The following is a 12,721-nucleotide window of genomic DNA, read 5'->3' on the forward strand; positions in this document are numbered from 1 at the left end:
TTCTGTTCTGCATGCCTGCCTTCCTGGTGTTTAGTCCTAGGGTCTGGTTTATGGACTCTAGTCCAGAGTCTCAGATTATTTTTGCTTCCTGAGATAATTTTTTCTTCTCATCTTTCTGTGTTGTCTCTGGACAAGCAAAAGAGAATTTGTAATTATCTTTCTATTACAAGGTTCCATTTTATAGACTAAAGCATATGAAAATGACAGTGGTACAAAGACAGGATACCTCTGATTAGAGGCCTTATGATTTTTTGTGAACTAACTCCTGTTGATGAGTAGAAACACACACTATTTAAATAAAACATTAATATAATCTTAACAATTTCAGTGGTATTAATCACTTCCATTCTTCCTAATATTGGCTTTGACGCTACAGAGCTTCAGCTCCTATCTGTTGATATGTCTTTGCTAAATAGAAAATATTTGTGTTATCACCTTTTTATTCCCAAAACCAGTACTTTAGAATCACTTCAGTCCTTGTCTTAATAAGATAAGCAAATGAATAAGCTTGACTAGTAAGCTAAATAAATTAGGCTGTTAGATTGCTATTAGCCTGTCCTTGGCTGTGCCCATTAGTCCTTTGAGCCCTACTTGAGACATCTCTGGATTCTGTCATTTTTACCTGTCATTCTTGAACTACCACAGCATGTTGGTCATTGTTGCAGCAGCATTCGCATCACTCCAGACACATAACGATGGCACTTTCCCCTTATCCAGTTGTCTTTTCATCCCTCCTGTTGGCATATTGAGAGCTCACGTTTGTTCTTCAAGCATTTTGCAGATTCATGGCTTTCAAAGTCTGGCCAAGCTAGTCTAGCTTGCTTCCTTTCTTTCCAGGCTGTTTTCTAGTCAAAAAATCCAGCAGATACTGAATTGAATATTAATGATAACTATTTTTAGTTTACAGGATTGGATCATAATCAGATTACTTCAGCCAGTCTTATTTTTCACTGAGCCCGTGCTGCTTTGAGTTCTTTGATTCTCATATCAACCTTTCAGTAATTTTTCTGCTGTCAGCTCAGTCCAAATATGATGGTATTGTTTTGATTTTAAATACTTGGCCAGAATAACCTTCTTCCATTTTTGTACAGAGTCAGTGCTTCAAAATGTAATTAAAATCAACATTTAACTTGGAGATAAGTTTGTTGCTTTGGGTTTTTGGATTGAGTAGTTTTTGGGGGTTTTTTGACTAATCTGTCTGGACTAGCTAATTAAAAAAAAAAGGCATTAACTTTATGTAGGTAGTGGTGGTGTAAGATACAAACCCAGGAGTGTTATCAGAGGTGGGTGCTGCTCCTTGGCACATGCCTACAAATACAGGTGCTTTCTCTCTCATAGGAAAATTGAGACTGAACTCAGTTTGTCCTGCCAGACCTTTTATTAAATTTGGAAACCCTGGAGTGAAAAGTGGGTTGGGGCAACAGAGGAGAGCAGAATTTCCCAAAGGAAAAGGTGTTGCAAGGAGCATAACTGCATGCAGTTGTGTGGTTTCTGACTGTGTGTTGGAGAGGAAGCTAAAAAAAGGAGTAGGTAATGATGTGTTTGTAACAGGGAAAGGGGTTTGCAGCCTTGTTGTTGGTTGCATGTCCTGGGAGTCTTGGAGGAATGTGATAATGGAGTACCCTGGACTGCAGGAGTGAGAGCTGTGGTGGTGGAGGTGAGGGGACAGTTGATAAAAACTTAGAGGAGGAGGGAAGGGCGGAGGTTTTTTACAGCCTGAACACTTGGCGTACAAGAGGGAGTATAACCTATCTCCTTGATGCTGGGCTAGAGGAAGAAGTACTGTGGTGTGTCAGTGGTGCTGAAGAAGGGAGGAAAAAAAGAAAGCTTTAAAAGCAGAAGGAACATCACAGTGTGGAGATCCAGTCTGCTCTGAAAGGTATCTTCAGGATTAGATTGGTGAACTTCACTTCTGTCATGTCACCTCTGAGTTGCACACTCAGGTGAGATTTGTAGGTTTGGTCATGGGCTTCCTCTGTAACATCTATGAAGCTCCAGGAACTAGAGGAAATGGAATTGCTTTTCTGCTCCTAAGAGAGCTAAAAAGCAAAACAGGAGAAGCACCTCCCACAGCTGCTGCTCAGAGTGCTGCAGTGTGATGGCTCCTGTAGTCCAAGGCAGCTGAACAAAGGTTTTAAGTGCTGGTGGGGGGTTTTCAGCTTGGAAGTTTGTACATTCCTTGGCTTATGAGAGTAGAGTGAAATACCCTATTTCCTATCCACACTTGGTAATACATTCCAGTATCTTAGAGAGTTGCCATAGTGATAAAAAAGGGAACAGAATCTACTTGTCTTCCTGGGATAGCAGAATTATTAAATTAAATGCCTCTTTTCCATTAAAGGAGAGTGTCATTATCATATTTCTGAGAGCTGTTTTAGAGCAGAAATAGTGTGTTTAAGGTGGTGTCCTGCATTAATCGTGTTCCTTCTTGAGGCACCTCTAGCCTTAACTTGCACTTGGGATACACCCCATTATCTCCCCCATTGCAGCTGGTGAAACAGAACAACACCTTTCTTGGGAAAGTCTGCTCTACTCCATCAGAATTCATGCAGTTGTGACCACAAAGAGCTGGGCAAAAGAAGCAAGAGTTGCCCAAAATTGTAGCACAGAAACCCAAGTATAAGACGTGAGTTGCAGAGGATGAGGTGGGATGAAAGGACCCACCGTGGGATGGAGTGTAGGGAAGAGGGCTCCTGAAAATGGTGGCTGCATCAGGAAGAGAAAGGAGATGAAATGAGGAAGAGGAGCAAAGGCAGCATGTAGGGAACATCTTGAGCTTAGAACAAAATGGGAGTGAACAACATAACCCAGGTTGTCAGAGAGAAGCTTTCAGCTTTTGTTGCAATGGAGATGCACTAGATGGAAGGTGGGGTAGCTCTGTGGAACATGCCTGTTCCATGCAAGTGGAAAAGAGACAACTCACCCTGGATTCCTCTTTATTTTCCTTCCTTTTAGGAAAGTAAATTTAACAAAGTTTAAGCCAAATACAAATCTTTGTGATGGCTTTGAGTTCCCCATGAAAATGACCATTCTTACCAGGTTGTAGACTCCAGTGTTCTTGCTGGTTTATCTTCTTTAATGACTTTTAATTACCTGGTAATCTTCCCCTGAACTACCTATTTTGGGATCAGAGTTGTGTTTCAGAAATACAAAAAGCAAAGGTCTTCTGAGTATCTCCCTTCCCTCACCTGCCTGGAAAAAACCTGGAAGCAGAGGCAGGAGTTGGGGTATTTGAGCCTTCCGAGTCCTTTGCTTGGAGCTGCCGGTTTCCATTTGCAGAATGAACAAGCAGGATGAAGTCTTTTACAATGTGTAGGCTCAATCTTCTGCCTATATTTACCAGTTGTTTTTTGAGATTTCAGTCAGCCATGGTTTGAAGTTCCACAGAAGTCACTGAGCTCAGCGTTCAGATAATTAACCAGGAATTGCAGTTTATGCCTCGTGCTCTCGGGCATCTTTCAATGTGATACGCCTGATTCTTCCTTTCCTTCCACCTCCTGTTTGCTGCCTTCCCACCAGGGAGGAGCTGACAGTGGTTTGCTTTGCTGGAGTCCCTACCTGGCTGTGTTTGGAATAAATTCCGAGCTGCTCCTCAGGGTACCAGTAATAGCTCTGGAACGCTGTGGATCTTAATGCTGTTTGTCAGCAGGTTGTTCTGCCACTGAAACTCCTCGCTGATCCCAGACTTGGTTGGAAACTGTTAAAAATAGATAAGAGTTTGTTTGAGCAGGTCTCACGTTGTATTGTGCACTCTTAGTCTCTGGAAATCACAGTCCTGTTAATTTGAATTCTTCCCAGGAAAAACTGAGTTAAACCCCCCTGAAACCACAAGCATCTATCAATTTTAGTAAACTCATGTTGTGGATGGTCCATCCTAATTTTTGTCTCCATATTTACTTTAGGGATTGCCACCTAAAAAAGGTCTTTCCACTTATTCAGACTATTTTTTTTTTTTAAAGATGAACTTTAAAAAAAGCCTTTATGTTTCGTTGGCAGCTATTTACCAAAATGAAGTGTAGGTTAAAAGACATGTCTAATGTTTTACAATGTTATCAAACGATGCTGTTTTTTGAAAGTTACAGACTGGTGTAATGCTTTACCTTTGGGTGCCTTTCCCTTATGGAAGCACAGCTTTGGACACTGAAATACAATGTGGCAGAGAGCAGGTTTACCAAAATACAAGGTTTCAAATGGAAGCTACTCTGCTTCCAGCTGGCTTTCAAAGAACAGCAAAGCATTTCTTAAAATTTCAATCAAGTATTTATTATTTAATGACCACCGAGAGTAGGAAAAATTATCCTCATCTTATTAAGCACTCAGTTTGGAAGACTTGAAAGGTTGTTTTGTTGTTGTACAGAGTTGTGATCTGCTTAATAACAAGATCTATTGAAAAGGAAACGTTAAAATAAGATAAAACAACTATGGGGTGGTACCTGACAGGATTGCAGAGCCTCGGTGCTTTGGGGATGTTCTAGTGGTTTAGAGTTTTAACAAACTTGAAACTGTCTTTTGAGACTAAAATATTTTTAATGTTTTTCCTAAAAATCTATTTTTAAATATTTTTCCTTTAATAAAAAGACATTAATATTTCCTGATAATGAGATGGGGGACACCTCTCTGTTTCTTTTGGTGCAAGAACTTAAATTTGAGGTAAAATTCACTCAACATTCTCACTGCCTAAAGAAAATCTCTCTTCTGCTCTTTGAAAATTCAACTGTGTAAGATTCTGCCAGAAGCTTTTAACACCAGGCTTCCAAGCTCAGCACATCCATGTTGGGCATTCATTACCTGCACTGAGCCTTTTCCATCTCCTCCCTGGTGCCTGAGTCTTCTCTATCCGTGAGCTGCCAGGTCCAGGGAGGGCTCTGCTTGCACTGTGTTCTGCAGGCTGGAGGGCCCATGGAAAGAGGTTCCTGTTCAATCAGCATTCCTGTCGCCCAGTTTGGGCTCCCCATGGCTCTCCCAGTGGTGGTGGTGACTGTAAGGGCTTGCAGGAAGTTGTAGTGTAGTGGTGGTTGTCAGAGTAGTCAGTATTCAAAAAACTCCTCCAAACTTTCAAGCAAGTTCAAAGAGGACTGGAAAGGCAAAGTCCTTCCAAAAACGAAGTTTGTAGTTGGGAATTAGACATGAGGAAACTGAATAACAGCCCCAGAGTTAATGTTCCTATTTCTGGCTTCTGAAAGGTTTCAATAGTTCTCCTAAGTTTTCTCAGAATCTCACTTGTAGTTTCAGAAATTTTCTTCACTGTTGATCTGATAGACCCCCATAGCATTAATGAACAGCTGTCATTATCAGATGACACTTTCTCATACCTTGTCTGAAATAATGGGTTGAGTGGGTAATTTTATTAAATACTTTGCTATTAATTCTTCAGAGAAAGCTGCCAAAATCAATGGTATAATAAATAACAATTAAACTAATTTCTCTGAACATGCAGTCTGCAAAACAAACACAGAAGTACAGAAAATGAAATTCTTTATATTTGTGCAATGTGATAGTAGCTAACACCACTTCTCTTTAAAGGCAGTCTTGGGACTAAACTTTAGATGTTAATTTTTGGTCTTACTTGCTATTTGAATTATTCAGCTTTACTCTGGGACACAGCACATATTTGATAACCTCATATATTGCAAAGTAACAGCTTTTGGGATTTTTTTAATGTGTAAAGATAGAACGTCTTGTACAGTGAAGAAAGGCCCAAATCTGGCAACAGTCACTGGGCAGGATGCAGGGAAAGGGAGCATTTCCTAACATAAAGCTGCTTGGAGAGTGGCAGGGCCAGCTGTCTGAAACCAGAGGGTACAAAGTACAGGGACAAAGAGGACAAGGCCCAGTCAAATTGTGATTTTTGGACTCTGCCCCAGTGTAATTTATTGCTCATAACTGGTGCTCCCTCAACTGCTCGTTCAGCCTGATTCCTGTAAGCATAAAAAGCAACCCCTGAGTAATCTCTTATTATGAGGCTGTTCCAGTGATAAACTGGTGTGAACAGCCCTTCTTCCAGCAATGGGAATAGTCCTCCTGAATCCCTGCTGGGAAGGGAAGGGAAGGGACCAGGACTGTAGAAGACCACTGTTTTGAGGAAGAAAAGACTGGAGAGGTAAAGGGAAAACAGGATTTACTATTTCAAATAAAGACTTTGCTCAGTGGTTGGATTCATATTTAGGACCAGGTCATAAAGTCACCTAGAAATCCTCCCAGTGTGAGGCAGGGGGGTGAACAAATGCCATCTGTTGAGTAGCTCCTGTGGGAGGGACTGAGGGGAACTTGGGGGGCTCAGCCTGGAGAAGAGAAGCCTTGGGGGGATCTCACTCTCTGCAGCTCCCTGACAGGAGGGTGGACACAGGTGGGGGTCAGGCTCTGCTTCCAGGGAACAAGGGACAGATGAGAGGGAATGGCCTCAAGCTGTGCCAGGGGAGGGTTGGGTTGGACATCAGGAGGAATTTCTTCCCAGAAAGAGTGGTCAGGCATTGGAATCGGCTGCCCAGGGAGGTGGTGGAATCCTTGTCCTTGGAGGTGTTCAAGGAAAGCCTGGATGTGGCACTCAATGCTCTGGGCTGGGTGACAAGGTGGGGATGGGTCCCAGGTTGGACTCCATGGTCTTGGAGGTCTTTTCCAACGTCAGTGATTCTGTGGTTCCCGTAATGGAGATTTCACTATGGGGGAGACTCCTGCACGCCAAGTGGCTCTTTGGATGTACAGTGTTCTCTCCAGTCATTCAGGGGGAGTTGTGTTTCTCTTTTCTAGTCTTGGGGAGTTCTCGAGGTGTCATTTTTCAAGGTTGTCAGTCTTAGACATCTTTTTGCTCAGACACTTCTCCTCAAGTACCAAAACACAAGTTGATAACCATTTGCTCGATGCCTTTATATATTCCCCTCCCTTCCCGTCTGTCTGTGCACAAAGTCATGCTTTGTGCCCACGATGCACAAAGTATCACAGGGTTTGAAGTTTGTTTGGTCTCCCAAAGTTCCTGTAGTGTTGGAAAAAGTAATTTCTGTCATTGGGAAAGATAATCTTGTGTTTTCCTTTGATTTTGTAAGTTGAATTGCAAGACTTCAGCCCCACAGAGCTGTGTGTATTTGTAAAAAATCTTTTTAGAATATATTTTAACTTGGTAAAAGTTGTGAAATTATGAATTTAATACTGAGAATTTAATATCAAGAAGCTTAAACTGGAATTCGGTCTCTGTGAATGCAAAGACAGGATATTTGACATATGTGGGGGTTTTTTTATCTCCCTTTGGAATCACGAAAATTCTAATCATTTCATTCATTCATTCTTTTCCAGATGGGAATGACAGGTAACACTAGTCCCTTTGGGCAGCCTTTCAGTCAAACTGGAGGGCAGCAGATGGGAGCTGCAGGAGTGAATCCTCAGTTGCCGAACAAGCCAGGCATGGCCAATAGTCTGTCTCCCTTCCCTGCCGACATCAAGAGTACTCCCGTCACCAGTGTGCCAAACATGGTGAGTTGGACCTGCTGCTTCCAGCATTCTTTACCTCTTCCTAGTGCTTTCTAAATTCTTGGGTGATCCAGCTTCTGCAACACTATCAAATTACTTCTCCACGGTCATTTAAGCATCAGAGTTGCCCCGTGGTTCTTCACTTCCACTCTGCAGTGTGTATATAAAACCCGTGTACATTTTTATGCAGTGATCATACTTTGTAAAGAATCACAGTTATAAAAACTGCATTGCATCCTTTCATTTTGCCTGGTACATTTGGTTTCAAACCAGAGAAGAATGTCTTCTTTAAGTCCTGTGTGTCAATTAGAATTTGTTGGGTACATCATCACCTTCCTGAAACTAAATAGTACCTCGTATCCTTTGAATCTGATGTAGTAAACACCCCACATGCTTCTCACCTTATACTGTGCATGACTTGCATGTCACAAGCTTATGAGAACAGTTCTTATTAGGATATCTTACAAGTTTATATTATCATGCTTACCAGAGTTTTCTTTATAAAGTGAAATTAAATATTCCCATTTGTCTCAGGATGTTGTGTATTAATCAAACTGCTTGTGTTGTTTCTATGGAAACTCCAGCTTGTTGCATTTTATATTCTTACACATGATAGCAGTTACTATAGAAACTTGTAAGACCTTCCATAAGATGCAAATTGCTTATTTTTTAATTTAAATCAAAAACTAGCTATTTTTTGGCACAACCAATGCTTGCTTGTCCATCACTGAGTTTGCTACCTGCCTGTCACTAATAGGCTCTGTATGAGAGGCAAGAGGATGCAAAAACTTCTTCTTTTCTTCTGATTTTAGAGGACCACTTCCTAATTTTCCTCTAGTTACACTGTGAAATCTTTCTTTAATATCATCTGTCATTTATTGTTTATGATTATGGAAAGGAGCCTGTGAACATATTAAGACCATGTTCAGAACACCACTTGCACTCATGCAAAATATTTGTAAAAGATAATTTTCTGCATGACTACTCTAATTGTGTTTATTTAGTGCTTGGATCAGGTGTAAAGTGAGTTATTGTCCTGATGCTGCAGAGAAACCTGCAGGTCTCCCCAGAATGCTGTATTCATCTCAGGGACTGGGTGATCTTGAAGCCTAATTTTGTGCTCGTTTAAAAGTGAGGTTTGGGAAAGTCTAAATCTTATTATACTAACTTACTAGTATAGGATGTAGTGGTCAATATTCAGGTGGAATAAAAAAGGCATTTGCCATCAAGGCTTGTCACATGATGGGAGAGAAATAAAATCAAAAACTGTTTTCTTTCTCCCATCTTGTCCAAGAGACAGAAGAAAGTAAGGGAAACTTTCCCAGTACTATCAATTGCGGTTTTAAAATGTCAAAAATACCAACTGAGAGAACACTCAGAACCGTCTGTCTTTGCTGCTCAGGTGTCAAAAGCTTTGTATGTCCAATATATCTTCTTTTCCCTCACACTAGTACAGAGAGTAATGGCCATTTCAGCCAACAGACATTAGTACTGTTGAGCCCAAAGGTCTCAGCTCACGTGGGGGTCAGAGGCATGGTGCTCCTGAGAGGGGGGTGACTTCAAAAACTGAAGTTTCCGTCTAAACATTTTTGTTGCAAAGCCAAGAACTTAAATGTCACACTTGTTAAAATTTAACCTTTATTTGGCAGCAGTGGGTAAGGCAGTGTAATTATTTGGTAATAGCACATCCATGGCCATATGCTATTCCTTCCACAGGGACTTTGCTTTATTCAGTGAACAATATGAACAGAGCCCTTGGAAAGAGCACACAGTCAACATTTAGTTCTATTTTTGCAGCTTGGTGTGTAGCTGTGGGCATTGCTGGCTCTATGTTGTAATATATCTCACTTGGTCATTTCCAAATGCTCTTTCCTGTGGCAGTCAACACTGGAGCAGGCATATACTTTGGACTAGTTCATTTTTACAGCACCTCTCTGAGACAAAGATGTTGCCCCAGTTTTAAGCACAGAGGCACAAGGAGAGAGTAAGACTGGCAGAATTTGCTCACTCAGGACTTGAGGTTTGTAGGCTCTGGCTTGCCTAAACCTTATTTCATAGGTTAAGGCATTACCTAAGGGTAAAATAACATCCACAGCAGTTCCATGATTTACAGAAGCACACATCTAAGTGACATCTGTCACTCACACTGGTCAACCAAAATGTGACCCAAGTGGCTCTTGTTGAAAAGCAGCTTGTGACAGAGGCAGGTCCCCAGAGCAGAGCTGCAGTGTTTGAGCAATCCTGCTGTGCATTCTTGCTGCAATCCCGTTGTCATTTCTATGTCCTGGGATGCTTTAGGTCCCTGGAGATGGTGGTTTATTTAATGTGTTTGGCCTGGAGACACAGCCTGTCCTGTTCCCTGAGGGAGGCAGCAGTGATGTGGAAAAGGGTTTTGTGTTATGTTAACATCGATGAAAAATGAACATGTGGAGGCTCAGTTTAGACTCCATCCACTACAGCAAGCGCAAGACAACTGCATGTTAAAAAAAAAAAAAAAACAACAACAAAAAGAAACCATTTGGGGTCCTTTGTGGGATGATTGCAACCACATATCTTGCTAAACCAGCCCTCTATACTCTCCTTATCTTAAAGGGCCCCCAAAGTACTATTCCATGTGAGAGACAAACCCACGTGAATGAGAACACTGGTGGTATGTGGCCTGTCTGAGGCAGGAAACCAGATTGCAGCATGGCACTGAACATTGTGGTTACCACAAAGGGTATTTAAACAAGAGAAGAGGAAGTAGAAAGGTGCAGCCATTGTCTGAGGACCCCTAAGTTCTGAAAATCAAAATATTTTTAAATAGTCCTTTCAGTCTTTAGCCTTACACCTTACATGTGTGCTGCAAAAGTAAAAGATGATTAAGTTTCTTAACCCACATTATTCTAATCATTATTGTGTGTCACCCGTCTTCAGCAGTAACCAAGAGTTTTCCGACTGCCAGGCATAACCCTGGCAGCCAGGACAAATGTGCTGCAGCTGTGGGTTTGGATTTTTGATCCAAATTCAGGCTACCACTCTCCTGAGACCAACACTCTCCCCTCCTCCCTGCCTGCCCAGTAAAGTGGGTCTCTGAAGTGTTAGTTCACTGCAGCCCATGTTCCAGGCATGACCTTACACTACACCCTGAGAAGCACGTTTGGATTAATCTCTTTAATTAGAAAAGAAGAACAAACCTTATGGTATTAAAATGATTAAGAGGTCAGCATTAAGGTATTAATTTTCAGTGCCAGCAGGATGGATTGATTTTGTTTGTTTGTTTGGTTTTGTTTTAATGGTGATCCAAACAGCATATCAGCTCTTGCTTTGTGGGGCTACTACAGAATCAGTTCCCTTTACGGAATGGGCAGCCTGAAAACTTGAGTGAAAGGCTTGTTTCCAAAAGAAAAATACTGCTTCTGATGTTGTTGGAAGTTTTGGTGACACATTACTGAGCTTCAGTGCTGCTGAAATGGTTCTGATGCAGGACTGGCAATGCTACGCTGCAGTGAGATCATGCAAAATCCCTGGGCTGTGGAAGTGAGCCATGCTCTGCTCTCAGGCTCTCAGCGTGGTGTGCAGCCAGTTTGGGAGCCAGCACTCTCTAGTTTTGGAGTGCACAGGCTCTGGGAGGAGCTGTTGTGGGGGGAGCCCTGTGAGGCTTTTCCATCAAGCTCACTGAAGCTTTGCACTCCCTGCAGTGCTGCCTGTTCCAAGGGTGGCGGTGGATGGTTCCTTCGTGGACATACCAGTAAATCTGGTATTTCTGCATGGGTTAGGAGCACAATGGGGCAAGTTTGGCTTCCAGACACCAGCATGGTTTCACAGTTATCCCTATGACCAGCAGATGGAGTTGAGAGAATATTGCTTTTTGGAAGCGGAGGAAATAGTTTTTCCTAAATTCTTGACTTAGAATTGGAGCAGCACATCTCCTGTGCTTTTTCCCCCCCCTCATCTCTTGCTAAACTGCATCAGGAGCTCTCTGTTGTGTTCTTCGTTTCTTTTTATGTCCTATGGATTTCTGTAATAACAGATTTTGATCAGAAGACAGAAGAAGTAACTGGGGGGTGAGGATGTCTCAGGTGTGCCTTGCTGCAGACCTCGGAGGGAGAGGAAGAAAGCTTTTAAACTGGGAGGCCAGGTTTAATTAGAGCAAGTAGAACTGTAGCTACTTAAAATAGATAACTGGTATTTTGTTCTAGAGACCAGAAAGAAAAGGCTTTATGGAGAATCACTTAACTCTTGTGCCTTTCCAGGGAGGAAGGCCTGTTTTCTGACCCTTTCTGTGATTTTTTTCCTCTCTTGCAGCACAGCCATTCTCCTCTTTCCCTGTGGAAAGGTCTGTGACTGTTGCACTGGCAGCATGCTGCGTGTCTGTTTGCTGCTCTCTTCAGCACTCTCCCAGTCTCTGCTGGACTTGTTGTCAGCTGTGCTCACCTTCCCTGTGCCTGCCCTGACCTCCACTCTGAAATTCAGTTTCTCATTCATAGGGAAGCTCACTCTTTCCCTTCCTCAGGAAAATCCCACCTGATTTACAGCAGTGAACAGCTGGCAAAAGGCTCTTCTTAGCCATGGTCTAAAGGAGAAGATCTTAATGACCTGGAAACAAATCCAACAGATAGTGTTCAGTGCCAGGGAAAGGACGTTGTTTTATTGGGAGCAGAGCATCTCTGTCTTGTCTTAGTGCAGGAGTTCATCCTGGGGACGTGGATTGCTTTGAACGATGGAATATTTTTGCTTTTGCATCATCTGTAAATACAGTGCCAGGCTGGCAAAAGCTGACAAAGAGGAATTAATCTTTTCCCAGTACTCTGGCCTGTGCTCCACTCTCCCATCCCCTATATGCAAATATAAGTGGTGGAGAATATCCATTGCTGTGTCCTACTCTATTCCAGCAGCTGAGGTGCTCCATAGCCAGCACTCCGACAACATGGCTTTCCTTCCCTTACAAACTTCTCATTTGTGCTTTATCCTTTTTTTCTATTTGGGATTTGTTATTTGGGGTTTTTAATGTTCCTCATTCCGCAGTTTAGTTTGTCCCCCACTAAAATACTGAGGTTTATGTATGATATATAACCCCCTCAATATTTTACTCAGGTAATTTTCCATATGTGAGAGCTGGAATCTATCTACACTTTCCTGTATTTTGTCCTTTTTTTCTACTTTGAAACACTTCTTCAGTGTACGTTTCTTGGCATTTGCTGGTCCTTCAAATCGGAAAGATGAGGAGATAAAAACTCCACAAGTGTATTCTTAAGAAAGATGCTGATCCAGCCTCGAT

At 42.1% G+C, this 12,721-nt stretch overlaps 1 protein-coding gene across 7 annotated transcripts in view; it reads left to right on the top strand.

Annotated features, from left to right (window-relative positions):
* The window catches only part of CREBBP (CREB binding protein), a 95,298-nt gene that overhangs the window by 31,391 nt on the left and 51,186 nt on the right, over positions 1-12,721 (top strand). For all 7 annotated transcript variants that reach the window (XM_069029401.1, XM_069029403.1, XM_069029407.1 and 4 more), the window contains one exon: positions 7,288-7,464. In XM_069029401.1, the coding sequence (XP_068885502.1) occupies positions 7,288-7,464 (177 nt within the window). The remainder of the gene's footprint in view (positions 1-7,287; positions 7,465-12,721) is intronic.

This window comes from Aphelocoma coerulescens, chromosome 14, assembly GCF_041296385.1.
Source record: "Aphelocoma coerulescens isolate FSJ_1873_10779 chromosome 14, UR_Acoe_1.0, whole genome shotgun sequence".
Classification (NCBI taxonomy): domain Eukaryota; kingdom Metazoa; phylum Chordata; class Aves; order Passeriformes; family Corvidae; genus Aphelocoma; species Aphelocoma coerulescens.